This window comes from Haliotis asinina, chromosome 3, assembly GCF_037392515.1.
Source record: "Haliotis asinina isolate JCU_RB_2024 chromosome 3, JCU_Hal_asi_v2, whole genome shotgun sequence".
Classification (NCBI taxonomy): domain Eukaryota; kingdom Metazoa; phylum Mollusca; class Gastropoda; order Lepetellida; family Haliotidae; genus Haliotis; species Haliotis asinina.
The window spans coordinates 57,406,709-57,430,761 of record NC_090282.1 but is presented as its reverse complement, the minus strand read 5'-3'; the positions used below and the strand labels follow the sequence as shown (position 1 = coordinate 57,430,761).

Sequence of the window (24,053 nt, the reverse complement as noted above, 5' to 3'; positions counted from 1 at the left end):
CCTTTGAACAAGAGCAATGCATGCTAAGAAATATGAATGGAGTGATGTTAATGGCGTGAACGTTAAAAAGCGAAACCTGGATGAATCTTCTGCAGGTGATTTTGCAAGACAAGGGAGACTCTAAGATAACTCTTGAGTGTAAGCGTCGAAGTGAAGTATTGTCTAATGGTGTGTAGATTACTAAACCACCATGATCCTCAACGAAATCTGGTAACATGAACATCTAAACACTGTATGCGATACAGAAAAAAATCAACTTTGTTTAAAGCGGATGTTGGGATGTAACCCTTACAGAAGTCTCCATGTAATGTTATTTGATGCTTGTACTTGAGAGTGGTGCTCTGATTTGTTAAGGCCTAGGGATGTGACCTCCTGTGTTGATCACGGACCTATTAGAAACACCACATTAGGCGTTAGACTAACACCTAGTCTATGAAATGATATCTAGTTTTGTCGTTTATTCTAGACTTGCATGGGTGTTCTAGGGTAGATTTGTTTCAGGGTCTGTATAAGAGACTAACCAGGCGTAAACTGCGTGGTAAACAGATCCTTCCAATCATCCATCAGTCACAGAATCTTCGCTAGTTGAAAAGGACTGTGTCAACTACATTTTGTATTGATGTGTGCATGAAACCTACACGAAAACCTACCCGTGAGGATCGGGGCTAGAATTGGTCTTCAGCAACCCCTGCTTGTCGTAAAAGGCGACGAACGGGGTTGGGTGGACAGGCTGGAAGACATGTCATCGTATCCCAATTGCGTAGAGCGATGCTCATGCAGTTGATCTTTGGATTGTCCGAGTTATCTACAGACTGTCGCCATACAGCAGGAATGTTGCTGAGTGCGGCGTTAAACAACCAACCAATCAAACAGCTAGACGAACACAGTAATGGGTGTCATTAGCAGATTCATATAAACATATCTAAAACTTTAACGTTCAAAATAGTTAATACAGATCTGGAGTGCATATGACGGCATTAATGAGTTGATACTCATTTGCGTTGCGCTATCATGGGATACGCTGACAACTCATTGAAAAATATTTCCTTTGTATGTCAGAATAATGGTTAACCACCAAGCATTTTATACTTCATTATAATAATGTTTAGTTTTATATTACGTGTTTTCGTACATAATGCACGAGTGAGACAAGCATTATCAACATCCATGGAACTGGCAAATGCAGTTAGATGAATCATGCTGCCGACAACAAAGAACGGGGGACGCAGTTATAGCGCTAAATCATGTGACTATCTTTCGAAGTAGTTACACTTGTATAGTGAGCGTCGAATGTCATGAAGATGAATGTTGCAAAAACTATTATACGTTAAAGGAGCAACCCCACGTTTTAAAAGAGTCATACTCAACAAGGAGAAAAAAAGAACCTCAGATTGACTTAAATTACCGTGGCCTTTAATTGTCCTTACTTCATGCAAAATGCCTATCAAATGACACCTTATACTCCAGCGAAAACATGTCCTGACATTTTCAAGCATGACTAATCAAAGGTAGGAACGTTGGAAACAGCATATCGAAACAGGTACGTGATGCAGGAATGCTACGGTTTGAGATAAAGCCAGTGCTCTGTTTCCATTACATTTTCCATAACATTATAATGAGAAATGTACGTATGTCGCATTACATAAAACTCAATGCAGCCTTTGGACGTGCAATGTTGGAACGACGGGATTCGTTTATTAAAGACACGATCTCCTTTCTTTGCTATTGTCTTATTACTCATTACCATTGTAATGTAGAATCTATGTTTAAAGAACGTAATCAGTCCCGTGATAGCCTGTTCAGTCTGGTCGTATCATGTAACGTGATTGCAGATCACTTTCTCTATTACCAGTAATACCAAGAAGTATCTTATGGCCATTTCCAATACACGGCGACATACTATGCTTACAAACTACATTAGTGGATCGCACGTTAACTGACCGACATATAATACTACAATTTGTTACACATACAAATGATATGTATAAAGGTATTGTCAACCAATGGCTACAGATTGTGTGTGCGGTCGCGCATGCGTTACACGGCAATTTATTTGATCAATAAACCACAAAGCATGGTGCGGTAAATTAAGTTTTTGAATACTGCACTTTATATACATAAGAAAAGTATGCATTAGATTTTTATTTCCTTGCTTCATTGTCCAGAGAGTTCCCAAACATGTGTTCCACAATACGGAAAGGCCTTCACCAAGAAGGATACAGTCATCACATTCTGGAATAACTCTACGATGATGCTGCTTGACATAACGTCAACAGGTCATTTCTTCATAGATTTGCTGTCAAGCCGACGCGTGAGGGAAGAAGTCGTAACTACATTTTTGACATGTTAATTACAAAAACACGACGATGTGGATGGAAGAAGTCCACTGCTGCTAGCTCTGGTATTCATTGATATCAATTGTACAAACACATGCAACGCAAAGTAAGAAGCAAAGATATTCTGAATATTGGAGATCAATTCAATGGAATCTTGCTTCCGAGTTTGATTGATTTGCACGAACATCCCACAATCAGCACATTACCATTTCTATTGTAACTGAAGGTTGAATCACTGTAATCGCATATTCATCGATTAAATAGTGTCAGGTATAATTTTTTAAACAAAAATTCCAAACTGTTGGTCACAAAAATGTATTGCTACCTTTCTTGTATTTGAATAAATCATGACAAATTTCGTCCTTCTTTTGGGGGGATTTAAAGCGATTTATTTCCCTCCAGTATCTGTTACACAGAACCATGAACATGTGTGTGCATGAACAATTAATTTATCATTACACAAAGTAAGCTTTTATATCAAATAATGAAATATTATGCTGCTATTAGAAATGTATAGATCTCAGCAACGACAATATGGGTTGCAGCAAGGACGCAAGATTGTTTGCAATTGTACCAAATGTCGACAAATCTCTGTCGACAAATTCAAGCGCTAACTGCCACATGGGGATATTTATCATTCCGCAGAACACATGGATTACACAATAGGGCTAATCAAGGAGTATTTACAGATATCTCGTTTGAAACACCTGTTCAGACAGTTCAAGACAGGAAGCACTGCAGGTATGCATATAACGACATCCATATGAGCGCGTTACGTTAAGGCTGAGGTTAGGTGCACTTGCTGTTAATTCCATCTGACGGACAAAGTGTACACTGCACTTGAGCAAAATGGAGAAGAATATATTTAATGATAAAGCATGACAACGCATTCATCTCTTGCGATTCGGAAAGTCTGAAGAAACATATATGTCTGTTTCATTTGTCAAAGCGGGTAGGTCATTGTGCATTGTTTACTAGGTACTTTGACTTTTCTATCTATTCTTGGTATACAAGCGTAGACATCGTTAGTGGTGGCGTGTTTACCATTGATCGGTATGGGGACAATGATTAATAGTTCCTGTTTAATATAGGGGGAATTCCCGTATAATAAAATGATTACGGGTCAGGGTTATTGTGCATTACGTTCCATCTGAGAGGCTAAATTGCATATATTTCAACCACTGCAACATTGCTAAGAAAACGTATTCAGAGGGAATACTAGACACTGTTATTGATGTACGACTTATATTGAAATTTCCTGCAAGAACATATATAATGAAATATTGTTGTCCATGCAAGTAACTTTAGTGTCGTCTTTTATCTAAATACTTTTACAATGTTGCGTTTTCTGTAAAGTTTAATCAAAGTTTGTATACAAGAGGCGGCATGTAATTCCTTTTTTGACGTAACTTTTTAACACTACGGTGTGTATGTGACCATCAATGTCTTCATTATTGTTGGAAATTTTGTATGCATATTGATGGCCCAGCGATAACGTTCTTTGCATGCAGATTTGTAATTAGTTCCTCAAACATATACTTCAGTGTTTAGGAAATATACATGCCTCATCCTTTAGCTTTTTCTTGAGTGGAAGATTATTTACTTTGCTTCACTGTACATCTTAAAAGCTTTCATCTCTTCGCATAACAAGACCATTGATCTAGGACTCAGTTTCGAGATCAAACATAGAATATAATAGTGTAATTCAATGGAATTTGGTCTTGCGAGTTAATCGCTTTATGCGTCTCTTTACAGAGTTTCAGTGCTGCTATAAATCTTTGCATCTAAAGCGAGTCACTTCCAACATGACAATTCAAACTGATTTCACGTCTCGGAATCTTTCAATTTTTTATTCTTGTTTTTCCGCCGTTGGGTTTCACCTGCTGCCAGTGTTCACAGAAAGTGAAATCCAAGGTCCAACTTTCCATTACAAGAATTGGCAGGGTTCAAAAGATCAATTTCTTCCTGAGACATACGGAGCTTGATACTGTAGTCACTTCGTAACTTCTTCACCCTGGAAGACGGTTCATGACGTTTAGGATTTCTCTCAAAACGGCTTCTTGAGAACATGTTTTTTTATTCTATAAAACGAATCTTCTGCTGAAAGGCGTCTAGAAAGTTTGCACAATTTGATCCTGCATTCAGATACGAGATTAAAACGTTCAAGAACAGATCCAGGCATGTTCCACATTTGAAGTGAAATTGTTATCTTAACTTCGTCTTTTCATTTATGCTGCGGAAATACGGTATTGATTATTCACTTGAAGATTAGGTTTTTATCCGAACATGTAAAATTTAAATCATTGTTACACACTTTTCCTCTGACATATTTTCGACACTGTTAGGCTAGGAGTATAGGATATTGATATTTTGTCCCTAGGACGAGCTAATATCCACAAATGGTTTCACGCTAACGTAAAGTGATAAATTCCCGTACTGTCAAATGCAAATGCAAGTAACGTCTTCCTGTTACTTAGTGTGAAGACCCGTGCATATAAATGAAGTGGGCGCAGTTTCAGGGGTGTAGAATACCAGCTTGATGATTGATTTTATTTGAGGCTTGAATGCACTTTGATGGAGTATTCATCGCAAATCGATTTGTGTTTTCTTTCAAATGTTCTCATGACCTTAGGTTGAGGCATGTAAGTCATGCTCTGAACTTATAAAAAGGTCATATCAAAACAGAGCTGAAGGATAATACCTCCTACAAATTGTCCATAAACTGCGCAATAGCTTTTTGAAAACTAACTGCCAGGGTCATTTCATTAAGGAAAGGGGCAATTAAATAGAATAAAGTAATGCTTCTCATTTTGTGATAAAAAATAATTGGAACATTTAATGTGAAACGTGCATGTACATATGCTATGAATCTGTGTACAGTTCATACATACACCAACATAATATTAGTGTACGATGTCACATCTAGTGTATTCTAAACGAAAACGACTGCCCTCTTGTCCGAAATATACTCATATAGAACAAAGTGTGTTGCTGTTTGGCTTATGGATGTATTGAGCGTACACTGAAAGAGGATTAGGGATTAAGTTGCGGTCAACAGTAGCAGGTCACACTTTTACTCCACAGGGACTAGTCCTCTCTGTTCGAGCTTGGAACCCCGATTTGCTTCCTTGCTGCTTCGATGTTGTGCTAGTCGTTTTGATGAACGTGATAACATCTAAGACATGCATCACGTTTAAGATCTTAGAGTTTAGACGCCATGATACATCTGAAAAACTGCAGAAAGTTACTGTAATCTCCGTTCCCCTTATCGCAATCATTTACCAAGAGTTCAGAGAGTCAGACGGTGTATACCTCTACATCGACAAATGCCACTAAATGCCCCAATGTCACCTGTGTATGAATATTAATGGCACAGGGCGAAAACTCGTATGGGTCGAAGTCAATCCAGAAACTGGGCTGGGGGCAAGCAGACCTTTCCCGTTGCATTAGGTAAGGAATATTTTGAACTATCGTACGTATTTCCCAGAAGGAAGACGGAGGATGCAGTGACAACACACACTGAGGATAATTACAAGGCACACAAATAGAGGATTCTAAGAAACGACAAAAATGCGTAGCTATGTTGAACGCCATTGTTTACAAACTAATGTAGTTTGTCCCAAAGTCCCTGAACCACACACATTTGCCTACTGTCAAGCCTTCTCTGCAATGCTATGGCCTTAAATGAAGCAAGTCTAGATTTCCTCAGAATCTCTGGTCTCCTAGAATCTCTGGTCTCCCTGCAGCTCCTTTTCAATGAAAGGGCTTTGTTTGTTACTGTCATCATTGTATATATTCAGAAACTAAGCGTTAATCTAAAGCCAATGAAGCTGTATCGAATGTTTTTGTATTATTTCTATTTATGTTATTTATCTATATTAAAAGCTGACCCTTGGCCATGTCATGAAATGACAAGTGGACAATTCTTTTACGACAGAGTGGTCTGACAGTACACAAGGTATTAATTTGCCTCTGTATGTTTTTAACCATAAACACTCGAAGAAAGACTTGTCACGATCAAAAGCGTGAAAAACGAGTCACGTTGTACGTATCTTTAGTTCACCTACGTTAAACACAGCTTTGTCTTAGGAAACAAAGTTACATATAGACTGAAGCCTTGAAGTTCTCATATAACATGGTTGTTATATCTGTTTTGTTCATCTGAAGAAACATAAAAAGTGAAAACTATGAGTTTGCGATCAGAAACAGCTCTTGCTCAGCTTTCTTTGACGTTTAAACATACGCATCGTTGGGTATCTTAACTCTGGGTCACACTAACCAAAAAAGGTCGCAAAGCATTCACAGATGGTGCGTTTCATCTGTCGGCTGTGAGCAGTTATTTCCAGCATTGTCTGTTTATTCAGTACTTGAGTGGCAACGTGCAAGAAACAACAGCTACACTGTATGCCATGGCAATACGGTTTGGAGTACTCATTAATTCATGTGAACGAGACTATCATCATTGAAAGGGGTGTGCATGGGATTATGTTTGCCAAAGAAATGAAGAATTTAAATGGAGAAGTGTCATTCACTAATTACACCGTAGCATTAGACTGTTGATATATATGTTATGGCACGTAAGGGGGGCAACATTGGTTTGCACACGGACTAGTGACAAAATTCGGGCCATCAAAAACACAAACAAGCCAATTACCTAGAAAATACCTTTTAGTGAAACGAAGTGATACATCTACAAATAAACATGTCAAGCTTTAGTACTTGTAAGTACCGATCCTTCACATATGAAACATGAATGCTTAACGGTTGCCCAGTTAAATGCCCATCTGCGTGGGAGTTTGTTGAGTTACGGCGCAGTCCAAGTGAAAGGTTTGACAGAAAGCTTTTCTGGTAACGTTGGAAGTAGTATGGGATTATTTCGTCCTCGAAACACTGAACTGTGAACATTGTTGCATACAATTCACTCTTAATGTTTCTACATGTGACGTGGTTTGGACACTTGAGAGATAACCAAGTGTGTATTATGCTTTGGAAGCACTTTATAGTACTCGTATATTGTCTTTTAAGTCATGTTAAATCTCTTCCAATCTGCACACACAGGTGAACATTCTTTTAGTAGTCTTTTGACGCTCATTGACATGTTCATGCCCACGTATTCCTTATTCATGCGTACATTAGGATAACATGTATGGTGAAATGCAGGATTATATCTAGTCACAAGAGAGCGGCATATTGCATGACGGTAATACATGGAGCTTTGTCCTGTTACTACTGCTATTAGTCTTCGTACGAAACTTTTGCCATAAAGCCCAGCATGCCCAGCTTCCCAGTGGTCCATTTGTTAACAACGGTCTGTTGGACAACGTTTCCAAGATGCCGTTACTCGCTACTGTTCTCTTGGGACAATCTACTCTCGAAGCTGAGTCTTGTACCTGTTAGGGTAATTCCCACTTAAGGACCTAAATGTCCACTGTGGTGTTGGTGACCGCAATCCCATCTGCAACGTAACGACTATTTATCGAGATAACGTTTTGTTTATGTACATTTAGACAGCTTCAAGAGAGTTTGATGTGTTTGAAAACGCTATGTTTGTATGAAAATAATTACATCAGTGTTTATTCATCATTGCGCTATAAGCATTGCATTATTTTAGGTCATATATGGAAAATGTTTATTACATGAATTCATCAACATGCAAAGGTAATGAAGTAAGTGAAGTAAATATATACAGTTTTAGGTATTCTTGATATTTAAAGACAGAAGTTTCGATGTGTTCATTCATATTTTGTTATAAGAGGGATACGTCATTTACGAGTTGACAAAGAAATAATAATATAATTCTCAGTTATATTTTCATCCTTAAACATAAATCTGTTTACGTATTGTATTTCAGATCCTTGGGATTCTGTCCACAAAGAAACTATGTAATAACACGACAGTAAACCAGTATCTAAACGTCAGGATGCCTCTGGGAGATGGGACAAATTCCCTTTCAAAGCCACTAGATGATGAAACATAATACAATAATACTGAATTCAGTTATAGTGTATGCAGTTTAACGTGTCAGTGTGTGAGATGTGTCACTTATGACTAAAACTAGTGTGATATATTATATCGGGTTGTAATAATACGCCTCCGATCTGTTATCTCTTAATACATCCATAGTTTAAGCTGAACCTATGGCATGAAGTAATAGAGTTATGCAAATACAATTACTACACGTGTAGCTAGTGAAGATACTTGCTGAATACCTTCGTATTTACATGATACATCTTTGATCCAATGTCGGAATGATCTCGTAGATTTCTGGGCTAGGTATCTGTAAAGGTTCGCGACTTCTCGTCCTTTGAACTTCTACCTGCCCACAAACGACTTATTTGACTATTGTGCATATTAACATCCTTCAGCAACGCTACCAGTGAACATATATATATGCATGCATGCGTGCATCCATCCCTCCATGCATCCAAACACACACACACACACACATATATACATACATACATACATACATACATGCATGCATGCATGCATGCATGCATGCATGCATGCATACATACATACATACATACATACATACATACATACATACATACATACATACATACATACATACATACATACATACATACATACATACAGTTATTTTGAAACACTGGTCCTCATACCACTTTCCGTGTAATAGTAATATGAGGAAAGTATCGACTTACCCAATCCAGACGGACTCCCGTCTGCTTGCATGGTCATCACCCTTAACAATATATACTGACGCAGCCAGTTATAACACTTTCACTGTGTATTTTATATCCTCTGTGTCCTTCACTTGTCCCACGAGGCTAGCTTTCTTTGATGACCATCGTCTCCCTAATGGCAACTGCTGAGAATAAGGGCAAGGGCATAATAACATATAGTTCCTTGGGATAGTTTCACACAAGGGATAGAAATAACATTACTTGAATGACTTCACGCTTGATCAACTTTACTAAACTGTTGACCTTTGCTATGTTACAAATTTGTATCTTTGTATCTTGATTCTCAGTTGGAGAGTTCGAACTTGCACAAGAAGGTAATTAGTTTCACGATATTTCTGGATCTTTCTAAAACGAGCAAGAGTATTAGCAGAGGTCTTGCGATACATGCAGCTTACTGGATATGGACGTACCAGTCAATGTATGACATATATGTTAGCTTATACAAAGATCGGATCCTTTCTGTCTCTCACCATAACGGTGATATTGATTCATGGTATCGAGAACAGATTTAACAGAGCTATCAATAATGTGTTCCCATGTAACATTCTGTATTTCACGTTTCCTGATATTAGGTATTACCTATTGGTGCAGGCTAACGCCGCCGTCACTTTCGTTTATATTTAACAGGCTTGAGCCTTATGCCTTCGACTGTGCTATGTAAATGAATGGTAAACATATATAATGAAGGTGTCTTGCAATACACGCGGTTAATTGTTTACAGGTTTAAATATTTATGATGACTCGTATTTGTTGTTAATACTATGAATGGTGTTTAGGCGAGCTCCTTATCGATCTGTAACACAACGCATCCTATAATTCACACGTATTCCTATTAAAGACTTAGGACACTGCAGTTGCAATAAACGTAGTGTTCTCCACCGTTATTCAATCTCTTGCAACAATAACTGTAAGGATATTACAAAAGAAATTTCACAAATCAATATGTTTCATAAGTGGTGCACTTCCCGGTCAATGCTATCATTCTGGTCCAAAATGGGAAGGATGATGGAAAACACGCAAGACAATTTCAGTTATTCAGATTAAAGGAATGATTAACTTCAGTGATTGATCTTGGTACCGTAGAAGCGATATACAGTTTAGACAACTCATGGTGGTGGCGTGCATGCACCCGGCAATCAAATATTAGGTTACTGCTTTCGAGGAGGGCGACTTTCTCGTGTCCGAAATAAATAAAGGCTATCACGAATGGTCAGTCCCAGACACTGAATGAACAGAGCTGCGACACATCTTAAATGTTTCGTGAGGCTGGAATTGACTTGACTTTGTGGCTTTTGACAGAGCCAACCAGAGCTAATGTACACCAATAAAGAAAGAGTGTCCACAACTTGAATTTTCACCAAGGTTCCGTCTAGACAGTCATCCTGTTATTAGATATCAGAAGATAAAGTCAATCTTGTGTTACCCCTGCAATGCCAGACTAAACGTACTGCAATATAGTGAATACTTTGCTCCTATGGATAGTGAAACATTGAATCACATACTTGTGTTATGTATCATAAGTCACTGTGTCAACGAAGTGTGTTTTATCTTTTCAGTTGGGAGGACGGATCCTGAAATCCGAGTCATCGAGCCTGAATTTAATGATGTTCCAGAGAGTCTAACGTATAGCAAAGGAGAAACAGCCAGATTATTTTGCTCTGTAAGCAATCTAGGAGAACGAACGGTATGTGCTTCTTGTGTTTAGTTGACGTTGCATCACATTCATTTTGAAGTATGAGTATGAAGTATGAACACATGACAGACATCGTCTAAACATGATGAAGCTATCTATATGATGAATTATGTTGACAGACACAGAAGTACATACGTTTTCTTGAATAATCGTTAGTAACGTTATTCTGAAATAACAAATCTATAATTTTATGTACATGTTTATATATTTTAATGCATATTTTAATTGCCAATCATTATCATGCGTTTGACACCGGTGTTCAGCTACTAATCATGGTATAGAGTTATAGGGACACTGATTACATAGCCAAGATACACTTGTCAAGAATAAAAAGGAAACAGTGTTGCTTACTACACGTACACTCATCTTGAATATTTGAAGACCATAATTCATACACTCCTGTTGATCAATATTGAATCTTGATATTGTTAATAAGCCAGTCCTAGTTCCAATAACTTACAAACCCTCGTGGCATTCTTGGCAAAATAGACAGCTTCCTTCATTCAAAGGCAGATTTATGGGCGTGTATATACACAAACATAAAATAAAGCTATGCCAGGAAATGATACCCTACTGTCAAACGTTAGGATGCTGAATAACGTAAGATAAGACCCCATTATGAGGCCCGTTATGTGCAAACTGACCTAGATACTAATATTCACCAATAAAACCATTACATGAGTTATTGCACCGAAATAATTTTAAAATTATGTAAATAGTGATAAGAGATAAAATGTATGTATGCGTGTGTGCTGTGTATCTCGCCCCATAGACTGGTAACACAGTAGTCAGTAGCGGACGGCTCTTTGTGTCTTCGCATAATGTTCTTAAGATACATCGGATCTGCTTGTACAGCTAATCAACTAAACAAAGACGTTGACATCAGGAATGTTCACTTTGATGTGTAATACCTTGTAAATGCCGTCCAAAGACTTTAATCAGTTCGAATTTGATTGGTTATTAACTTTATTTTACTCCCTCTCAACTGATTTGATTAAAAGCACCATATAATACGTATACTATAACAATATGTCGTTAATGCCTCAAGTCTTCTAAGATCGTCGTGCATGACCTTTCATTTAATCCACAAGCTTGAGCACCCTAACTATATTTCGTTGAGGTAGCCATCTCCTTTCCGCATAATTGAGAAGGGCACATTGGCAACATGCAATTTAGATTTAGACCGTTAACGAGTAACATACAATTTCGATGCTTTTGAATATAGAAGCCATTTCTTTTTCTGTCGTAACGAGTTGTCTTAATGAAAGTTAACATTACCTAAATACGATTTGAAGGGTTCTCTCAGTATGTCTTTCAGTTGCAGTGCAGAAATGAAAACAAACCAGACAATCTTCTTGATTTACAATCAGTCTGATTAGACTTTACCTGAAGTTCGAGCAAGAGTTCTGTCCTATTAGAAAGGGTTCTGACAATTTCAAACTAGGATATTCTCACACTGAAACAGACAATTGCTAGGACACATTTTAATTTCATTTGAAGTCGACTCATTCTGGAGTAAAAATACATACAGAAGCAATCCACAAGAACCGCCGGATAACACGGCCGATTCTATGAATAAACATCTCCTGTGCCAAAGGTATTACTCACTGATTCGGCCTGAACCGATGCCCAGTCTCAATACTGTAAACTCAGCATTTAAAACGTGAACGTTTTATTTCATTTTCTTCGTGAATTATCCGCGTTGGCAAGGATTTCAACAAATTTCTTCACAAGTTTTCTACATATTGAATGCAAGTGAGAAAGCCCTAAATTACGTGTCAACTCTTGAATGAAACGGACAATCTGGTGCTCTATAGTAGGATTAAGACTGCTGCCAACTGAGAGGAAGTTATCTTGTTTTAATCAAATCAATGATGTTCTGAAGTGGAAACAGTGCATTTCGCCTTGTCTTTGCTAATCCCGTTATCTTCCTGCAATATTCGGAAATCCGATTTATATCCCCATGCACAAAACTATCGGTCCATTTTAACTCAATATTAGAGAGGAACAAGACATGTGCCAACTTTCAAATACGAACCACAAACATAATGTGTCTAACGGGTTTATTTCATTCCAAATATCCCTTTCTAGCTACCCAGTTATTGGCGATGATTGACGTAAAGGGACGCCGGAAGCACATTCACTAGCATGGTTTTCAGGATTACAATAAAATTCATTATGTCAATTTCAATAGAAAAGACTTGAAATGGCAAAGTACCGGAAAGATGCAATTTGCTTAAGGCTTTAGTTGTCTGGATAGGATATCGTGACAAGGGCATGTAGCAATCTGGCAAACACTGCCAGAATAAACCCCAGTGCCGTTGTGGCAAGTCATTATGACAATTTCCGACGTGTGGCCATTAGAACGGGAAAAATCACTGCGGGAAACAGTTATCTCTGTCCAACATGCATTTGGGCTTCACCAATTACTACTGACAGTGTCTTCGCTGTTATGATCTCTTTACGACTCCTGTTAAACGATTGCACTGCTGCCCTAAATCATGTCCACTTAATTATTGTAGCGTTTGTGCTAATGAGGATAGATTTGTGTAAAGGTGCCTGGCTCGGACATTGGAAATAATATCTTAATGGATTATTCTATAATTGAGTGTTATTAAAAATAGAAATGTATGTATGTATGTATGTATGTATGTATGTATGTATGTATGTATGTGTGTGTGTGTGTGTGTGTGTGTGTGTGTGTATGTGTGTGTGTGTGCGTGCATGTGTGTGTGCGTGCGTGTGTGTGCGCGCATTAATAGTCATAGTATTAGGTTAAGGAAGAGCTTTTTGGAAATACTTTGTTGTATGACGTATCAGGCGATTAGAAATTAACTGAGTGTTAAGTCTCGCCTCGTGCCTATGTGCGTGGTTTGCTGGGAAACGTTTGACTTAACAGAAGTCGGTATCTTTTATCCATAGCAATCGCACCATCATGCAACAATGACCATATGTCTAAATACATGAGAACATACATTGTAACCTCACAGAAAGTACATGTACTGATACAGCATCAATTAGCAGTATTAGAGTATTAGAGTATTTTCATGGATCAGTGTTATTTCTTCTCTCTGCAGTATTGACTTATGTCACCAGAACAGCGAATATTTCCCATATGATAACCACGACTGACAATTACTACATATTTTGCAACTGCGTTAGCTTCATATATGTTTTCATTGTAAACAACAGTACGTATGAATAGAAATGCGTGTAGTTACGTAATGCCACCATACTCTTATTCAATCTGTTTGTAAAGGTTTCTATCGAGAGACGAAAAGTCAAATTGCTGCAAACATACACTAGTACGCAAAAATATTGGTGTATTGGCCATTAAGTCGTAAAATTACCGTGTGTAAATAATAATGAAAAACATTTGCTTCAAGGGGTGGACACAGAAATACAACAAACAACGCTGAGATAGTTTTCATGTATACGTTTCACACCAATCGTTTTTCGAAGACTGACCGGATATTGATAGGATTTGGGAGACTTTCCGGCAAAGGTTCCATTAATAAGTATGTGGAACGTGTTGTATCACACACACTATCAAAACATGGTGATCATGTATATTTACTATATATCAAAGGCTGATGATTAACGAAATGTATTTGTTGCTGTTATATGATATGGAGTATGTAAGGCTCTCAAATGCCTTTCACGTGTGTCTAATTTATACGTATGCGTAGCTGAGAGAACCTACGTTTTCGGTTTTCCATGTATCGCTGTAGTTATCATGTTAACGTTGGGAGAATCGAAACAACGTATTTCCTTTAATACCGCTGATCCAAACTGCCTTTATATAAGATACCCCTTGAAATCCTACAGGTGGTTATGTTCTTGAGTAATTTGCTTCGGTTTGATATTATTCTGAAACCTCTTCTCTTGAACTGAATGAATGATCCGAAATATTACAAACATTTCCTCAAGACACCATTGTATTTTCTAAGATAGAAACAGCGCTAAACTTATATTTAACTTAAATGATACAGTACCCTGTCAGTTAACAGATGTGAAATATGCGATCAGCAAACGCGAAATCTAACACCCAGGAGATGTAAATAATTTCTTGTAATTTCCATCATGAAGGCTATTCTGGTACTTTCATTCACTAACGACTGCTCTCATTTGTAACAAGTAGTGAGTCTGTTCCGTCTAGGAGGAATTCCCCAAGAGGACATCTGTTTCCACATGACGTTTATATATCTATAATGACCGCCACCTGCGGCTTGTCTGCATTGCAATTTGACTTCAAAGAAGACTCAACATCATTTGAAGTTTGAATTGATGTCCAGACTCATTTATTTGAGATGTATCTATTATTCATTTCAGCGTCATTTTAAACAAATATATGTTCCAAGGGACATGTATAGTTTTCATTTACATTTTACAGAAAAAGCTACCTAAAGGGAAATTCCTAAAATCAAGTTAAAAGATTACATTAGTTGAGGTAGCGACAGTCCATTGTGTGTCGTTAGTAGATGTACCTAGTAAGCGTTTGATGCTTGTAACAACCATGGGTGCTGGAAAACCCAGTTCGATAAAGGTTACACGAAAGTTCAGAGGGACTGTTTTTTATCATCAATTTTTAAGAGTCCTGTCTCATGGGTTTTGTTAAATCTGCATTGTTGGTTTTAGGAACGACTGGTTTATTCACTACAAATAAATCCGTGTTGTTACAATGTTTCTAGGGACTTGGAAGAAATCGATTTTACTTGGATTTACATATACTCACAAAACTGTTTCCTGGCGAGACTGATAATAAAGAAGTAAAATACTAAGACCTTACAGTGAAGATCACACGTCGTTTCAGGAACGATGTTAGCACGACACATTAACACACCAGTTGTACTCTTCAATGACGATAACAAACCATTCTATACAAAGGCCTGTCAATATTGTATCTGCTTGCTTCATGCAGTGGTCGTTTTCATAATGGCTACGATAAGTTAACTCGTTAAAACAGATATTAAAATGATACTTGAGGTTTTACGCTTGAAGAGACGCATCTAGTTCATTTATTCGTGATCAAAAGACGATTTGTTGATTGCAGTCTGTTATGATTAATTCCGTGTATGATAATGATAATAAATCATGCACAAAGTTGATCTCTGCTACATGAAGGCCGTTTGAGACATTACTTTGATGGACATAAGTAACCCTGGCCACTCAATCTCCACTTTATGTCAAATGTTCCTGACCCCAATATCGAAGGAGCTGTTTCTTCCCTTTCATCCATGTGTAAACATTTCTGATGGATAACTTTAATACTTGCTGCTTTGAGAGGAGCCTTATTGCTATTTGTATCTCCGTTCGCAGGGACCGTTGACATCTTTAGATAAACAGGTTCAGAATGGCTTCCATTAAAAAAATCATTCTTGTGACAATTTTTCATTTAAATGACTACTATATTGCCTTACATGAAAAAGAAAAGAAACCCGATTTTCTGGAAAAGGGGAATAAATAAATACCGAACGGATGCAAGGGCACTCTGGAAAGATATAAAATTATACCTTAAACACTGAGATAAATCAAACGATTTAAACGTTATTCGCTTGCATATTTATATTTGCCCTATATTCTCCAGATTGTGTGGAGGAAGGTACCAAATCCTCACCCTGTTACAATTGGAACACGAACTTGGACAGAAGATATGAGGTTTCACGTTGACCATGTACCGATGAGCAACCAGTGGAACCTTATGATAGAAAACGTCACCCCGGATGACACCGGGAAATACGAGTGCCAAATAAGCATGAGGAAGAAAAAACTTAGACAACATATATATCTTAAAGTAAAAGGTAAGACGAACGCTTTTAGATCAGTTCCAAATTATGAAAAACAGTCACATATTTATTCAGAAACGATTGTAATACACGACCAACGAAACTCCCATTCTGTGAACCAAAACACTTCGACTGAATGTGTCATGTTACCAAAACAATTAATTCCATTTAACATTGTGGTAAGTGTGTCTATGTTACACAACTGCAACGTCTACACCAAAGCTGTTCGTAAAATGAGAGCTGGATGAATTGCTTTTGGGTAAAGCGATCGATATGTGATTCAAGAACTCATCCTTTTACCAGTTCAGCTCAACTATTGACATAATGATGTCCCCATACCTTGATACACCAGATGATGCATACGGTTTTTAGCATAATTCGCAATGAATGCACCACGAAAAATGGTGTAATGTTCGTAGCAAAATATACCAAATGAACGTCTGTGTCAGTAATGCCACAAAGCACGATAACCTAGAAATCACAAGACTCCGAACGGCAAAAAACATCACATTGTTCTAGAAGTACTAGAATCTGTATTTTACTGAGAAAATGTAATCCAAAAATCCCAAACATTGTTTCACATGTACTCAACCCAAGAAAAAAAGTACTGTAATCTGTACATGACTGAGAAACTGTACCCCAAATGTTTCGCCTCATTTCGTGCTCTCTTCGTAAGTGAAACAGGAGCAAATTGGAATGCTATTTAAATTAGATTATGTAGAAATGGTTTCGGAGAAATGCCCCATGGCTATTGAGAGGTAGAAAGCATAGGATGTTAGAAATTATACTTAGGAACAGAATCTAAAGTTCTTGTCCAGTTCCTGAATCAAACGTCCCTGTACTCCAGTAAATCAAACAGTGACGAACAGTCCCTGAATCATACATCTATTTGCAGTCCCTAAATAAAACATCCATGTACGGTCCTTGAAACTCGACTGTTTATCACCGCTGTGGTGTATCTGTAATATCGCTGGCTACAGTCGTTTCTCATCCAAGTAAACATAATAAGGAATGTTCTACTCCAGTGTGCATTGTAAAAAGAGTGCATTTTCACTTTAATTTCTTTGTCAAAATTAAGGATGATTGATCACCACCTTATGGATAATCATTGCTTCAAAGAGACTAAAAGATAGGTATGGCAAAAAGGCCTCTTCAATCACAGATATAATGAACACGAATTTGAAAAAAGCAAAATATATGTGTTCGATTCATTTCATGAACGTAACAAAATAACGCAGCCATATTTCATGTTAGAGAAATAAATGTGGGTAATGGGGGAAAATGATGCATTTGTGAATTTGATAATATAATAAACAATGTTTAGTGTTAACTCCTTGAATATTTCACACTGAACGGATGACGCACATGACGAAACGACGCTGGTGGTGGTTTGGCAAGGATTGCAGGGGCAGAGGTAACTAAATAGCGATCCTTCAAAACATCCGCTCTTTCCAAATTCTAGTTTGATTGCAGATCATTCGTGACTTGATTCTCTATATATTTGCAATTTGGATGTTAATCATGTCAAGTCTTCGCAATAGAGCAAAACATTTTTAAAAACCCTTAAATGATGAAAGTAAACGACCCAAATCCAAACTGGTGGGATTTCGAAACTATTGTTTGATGATAATATACGAATATGCTTTCTTTACCAGAGAGCAGTGCACCACAGTAGCAAAGCAAATCAACACAAAGCCATTCATATGCTTTGTCTCGTATGATCTTGTGTTGACCCAGCAATCGATTTGGTTAGAGATGAAATGTGATAAATCTTTTGATATTGGATGCCTCCGTCCGTGTTTCTTTACATCCTCTCCCAAACCACTACTTGCTATTTATTGCTTTTGACGGATGACTATCATAGGAGTGAAACAGGTCATCCATTATCTGGTAATGAAGGATGCAGACAGACATTTCATTCGGCCATTTGACTGTTGATATTCACAGTTTAGGAAGAAAGCTTGACAGTGTCCTTCGTAATGTTGATCATTTACATAACTATTAAATATATTAATATAAACGATGATGAAAACTAATATATCACATTTATTTTGGAAACGATCATCAACAATAAACTATGTGTTGATATTTTCCAGATGTTCCAGTGAAAAGACATCCAGGTAGGTTTAATCATCATCTTGAATATTAGATTTGTCTTCAGCCGTACAAAGATACATCAGTGACAAACGTGTGGTTGACTATATATAAATGATACATATGCATAATGTTATCGATATAAGTGTTAAACATGGTAAAACGGCTTTAAATGTCTGTTGTATTGTTACCCTGTGACACTTCCTTTATGATAAGTTAATTCAGACATCCTACCACCATTATTGTTGAAATTCTTAGCTGTTTTACCTATTTACTATAAATAACAAACTTAATGACTGTTACATTTTAGAAATCCGATACGTTAGATTGGATACATTAAGTCTCTCTACAACGAAGAAATATACAATTGTTTGTATGTTTTGAAGATGTTACTGACTGGCTAATGGTTAACGTTTATTTAGATTTTTATGTTTCAGATATACATATCAGTGGAACATCGTACGTTGAAAGGGGAGACCATATTGGTTTATTTTGCAACGCAAGTTTCGTTGGAAGTTCTTCTTATAACTTGGAGTGGAGTAAGGATGGAGCCGTGTTTTTGTCACATGAACCTCGAATATCTGTGTTGACTTTTGGTGGTCCTCCGAGTGAACGGAGGAGCAGTTTACTGGAAATAAGGAATTCTAGACCTTCAGATTCCGGGACATACATGTGTCGTTCACCTGAAATGCGTAAGATAACGTCTGTCCAAGTTCACGTTATGAATGGTGAGTATGCGCCATCAAAAACAAAATATATCAAAAGGATCCAGCAATTTACAATTGTCTGTTCTAAAGATAGATGTTTTATTTTTCGTCACACGGCTCAGAATATTATCGGAAGGGTAAAACAATATCTTAATGAGACTTAATACAATTTATATGATTTGGTATTTACATGGGAATGACGGAACTGATACATAAACAATCATCACTTAACAGTTTGGAAAGAAAGCAACCCTGTTGACCAACGGAAACGACACATGCTGTGGGTTGGTTACTAACATGTACATACGTGCGTTTGGTGGAAATGTGAAACTCAGACATTGAACGCAATCCGTACATGTAATCCGTACGTTAACAGATCAACATGGCTGAAGTTTGTATACTGTGGTTGCACAGGGCAACGAATTGGATGCTGCTTGTTGCCGCTGTGGTTCTCTATTTTTGGCGATTATGGATCATCTCAGTAAATTACCTATCGATAGCAGAGAATGGATCTGCTAAGGAATGAATGAGTTTGTGACCATCTTTTCTATCAGTGACTCGCGGTGTATCAGGGCGATACAGCCTGGTTCCATTTTATAAAGCGATCGAAGCAATAGGATTGCTCCAATACTTTAGCGTTCACTTTCGACAGTGGGACTACACAGGCCTGCTTATGAAACACTGATCAGATGATTACCTCCAAGGTTTCAATATGTAACACTTCATTGGCAGTGTGTAGTACATGGGACTATCTCTGCTTATAGAAACAGAAATAGCTAACGATTTGAATAACAGTGATCTACGCGCGTCTTTTGAAGTCAACTGCTCATGATCCAGTACATCTGGTAATTTGAGCATATCAAATGCAATGATTAAATGTTTTCGACTCCAACTAAAATTGTTGTACATCAACAGATCTTCATCAGACTGTCAGGTATCATTTATCATTGTGAAGGCATAAGACACATCGTAACTTCATTGATGCTGATCTGTCGCGGTGATTGGGAATGTCCATGCACCCGTTATTGATCCACACATCAATAACTTGTGTTTCCAATGTATGATCATTGGTGGAAACGCTAATAAAAGGTAATGATAAAATCGAAGGACGCAGTTTACTGTCTTATCGCTATGTAACTGCATACGGCCATTATTCCACTACGGAAGGGGGGATGGGGTAGACTAGTGGTTAACACGTTTGCTCTTCACGTCGAAAACCCGGGTTCCCATCCCCACATGGATACAAAGTGGGAAGCCATTTCCTGGTGTTCCCCGCTGTGAATTTGCTGGCATATTGCAAAAATGTGGCGTAAAAACGATGCTCATTCACTCAGTCAATCAAGAAAACGGTGGTCCAATGGAACATGAATGTTCCCAGTTTACACTTATGTCGAATGTAAGCATTGTCTACTTTAAGTTGTGTCTACTTTTTAAAGTTTAAGACTTTATAACTATTTTGCATTTTCATCTTCCTTCTGATATTTCTCATTTCAGCAGGCTCAAATAACGTGAAAAGAGGTAAGATAAACGATATCTGTAACTATTGTAATGTTGCAGCCTTGTACCTGGTCGATACATCTGAACGAAGTTCCGTTTAATGTTTCATGGTAACGTTGTCTTCTAATCTTTATTAACATGGATGATAACAATAACATGATCTTCGTGGAAAATAAACGCTGCCAATATCTATCCCAGTAAACATTTACACTACCATGCTGAAACTAACCTGGACCATTGCATCAGTTCTAAACAGACCCAATGTAGGTTTTGTCTGACTGTACCTCTATCTAGGAATATCATGGACATTCTCCAAATTGTACCTTAAGCTCTCTGACACCTCATTTCTTCTATGACTGACATTCTATTACATCGTAGGTTACAAATAGATGCGGCCTCCCACATCAATCGTACATTGAAACAGCTAAGACACAAAATATCTCAGCCCAGACACGACTCATAGAGATGTTTTCAATTTTGCTACTGACAGCAAATTTCTACAGCAAACATCACATTACAGAACCGACAGGCCTTAACTTTGCTAAACTAAGCATCCAGATATTGATATACTCACATCAAATCATGACTAAGTCTGCTTCATTTTATTTGCAGCCGGATCGATGGGACTGGAGAGCCGCGCAGTTGGTCTTCTTCCTCGAGATCTCTACCTTCTCCTCAGCTTCATCTCAATTTTAAATGCCCACTGGATTTCATCCTGAGGCTTTCTCGTACTCACTTTGGCAAGGAGCTCTTTGCCAGGGAGGGAACCTCCTTAACATTTATTGGTTTAACACGGGTACACATACAAACTACTGATAACTGTCATGCAAATAATAAAACAGATGGATTGTACACTGTGGATGTTATACTGACAAGGAGACGAACGATTGCGGATAAAGACGTTGAGTTATCTCCTCTTGACACTACTCGTCGTGGTGCGAAGTGTGGATGATATTGGAAGTGTGCGAATGATGGAAACATATTGTGAAATATTCACAGTTACAAGCTGGCTGTATATCGACGTCTTAGTTCTTTGTAATGAAACTGATGTATTCATAGATAAATCCCAGATTGGTGATCACCACATGCTATTTTACGAATGCATATTTCGTATCATGTCAACATCTTGAGGCAGCGAAATAAAGCGGTAACAGTGCACCATCTCAAAACAATCAAATACTGCTCTACATGACATTGCACATACCTTCAAGCAAAACCAGAAGAAAAAGGAACCTTTAAATTGTTGCTACGTTTTCTTGAAAGCAGAAACGTGCTCATGAGCAAAGATTAAGAAATGGTATCAGTACTTATTTCATTTCACAAATGTCACTTGACTCTGTGACTGACGTTGTAGTAGCTACTCGTGGTGGTGGATCAAGGAATAAATGAACACAGCCAGACAGAAGAAAGTAAAACTCCAGGGTCTCAACCATTGATTGTACTTGTGCAGTGGGACACCGTCGGGAGGGCCTTATAGGGATTACTGTGGAACCACATCTATGCATTTACATGTAAACTGGTGATACAAATTGCTTTTATTGATCCAAGAATATAGTTACTACACCGAGTGTCAGGTCTTTGTCTGAATTTGCATCGAAACACAAGGACTAAGGGATGGAACACCACCTTCTGTTCATCTTCGGGATTTCTAACATGGGACGTTTTTTCGTGGATGTTTTCTAATGACCTTTTGCTTTAATGCAGGGTCAGTGTTATTTACCTTATGGCACTCTAAGGAATCGTTAGGTGCCAGAAAGGCATGCGTTGGTCACCGTTTCAAACACTGGCATAATGCCAAGACGTGCTTAAAGAGAGCGTTTGCCTGTTTAGGCACTTTTGTGTGAACTTTTATGAGTGTTGAATATTCATGCAAACGGACCCTCATATATTTTCTATGACATCATTCTGTACTGCTAATACTGTTCATTATGAGAAGATTTCCGAGATAATCAGTTTTGATATACATTTGTCAAAGTTGTGTGTATTCAGCATTGAGATATAAATGTTTATATTGGTCATATACATTGTATATAAATGAAACTCATCTATTATACACGAATCATGTTCACGCCATTTTACATGAGTTGCGTAAGATCCATTGTCATATTCTTCGATATGGACGTTAAAGCACATATCGTCATCAAGTGTCATGCGACCAACAACAGGGCAACGCAATCATCATAAACTGTTGCCTAAGTACAATGGTTGTATCATATAAGGACGATGATGTCGAAACGAGATATCTCGTTGGAATTTTCTTTGTGATCCATCCGCAGTTGACGACATGCGTGTGCATGTTTTCTCCAAAACCCCATACATTATTGCAACCTGCAGCTGCCTGTCAATTTAACCTACAGAACTTAATATATGATATCTACTACTACCGATGTAATTAATATTGCAATTGATGACAGTATAAGTCATCGATATTGTAAAAAATATATACCTGCTAAACCCAGTTCTTTTCTTTGCAGCATTCGTTGTAGTCGTCTGCAACAAAACAAAGTAATTGTCGATATTGCGGAATTATTGAAATGAATCAGCTGGAATTCATTTGATACAGATTATACTATTGGGTCATGCAAAAGGACAAGACTTGTGTTTGGCAGTTAATTATCGACTAGTGATTGCATTTTTGAAAAAGACCCTGATGTTTACGTTCGATTGCTAGGTGTGATACCTATAACAGAACAGGCACACGTTCGTTTCGGTATGCAACAAACAAAGTAAAGTTAGATTGTCATGATTAATAAGAGCAGTACAATGTCGGCATCAAGCATGAAACCCTGAAAAACCAAGGGATTGTTTTGCAGACCATAACCTGACATGGATACTCATGCTGAGATTCTGTGTCATGAAATCTTGATATCCGTTGCAAGTAATATATGTGAAATGAGAAGCAGTAAAGGATTGACCAGAAACATTGCTTAGATTAATGTTAAACAATACTAGAAATGTATCTTAATACTATTCCTTTGAACGTTCTGGACCTAAGGATTGTGTGTCCGGTATCTAAAATCTTGCGAATATGGTCATTAAGCTTGTCAAACAATCAAACGTAATAGATTGAATATTTTAGAGAATAAAACCAATTTCTATATGAATATCTATACTCGTTGTTTGTTGACACTGTCCTCGATATTTGCTTGCTCTGTTTCCTGATTTTACATGCATTTGGCTCAATCCATTACCCTCGTTTTACATCAGCATATCACTGAGCTTTTAGCAAT

The 24,053-nt window shown here is 37.7% G+C and overlaps 1 protein-coding gene across 1 annotated transcript in view; it reads left to right on the top strand.

Moving 5' to 3' along the window:
• LOC137276922 (neural cell adhesion molecule L1-like) overlaps positions 1-23,832 on the top strand; it is a 75,764-nt gene extending 51,932 nt beyond the window's left edge. Inside the window, exons 2-7 of the mRNA XM_067808569.1 lie at positions 10,603-10,730; positions 16,327-16,540; positions 18,622-18,645; positions 19,042-19,347; positions 20,821-20,844; positions 21,436-23,832. Coding sequence (XP_067664670.1) covers positions 10,603-10,730; positions 16,327-16,540; positions 18,622-18,645; positions 19,042-19,347; positions 20,821-20,844; positions 21,436-21,542 — 803 coding nt within the window. The 3' untranslated portion in view covers positions 21,543-23,832. The remainder of the gene's footprint in view (positions 1-10,602; positions 10,731-16,326; positions 16,541-18,621; positions 18,646-19,041; positions 19,348-20,820; positions 20,845-21,435) is intronic.
• Positions 23,833-24,053: the final 221 nt, after the last annotated feature.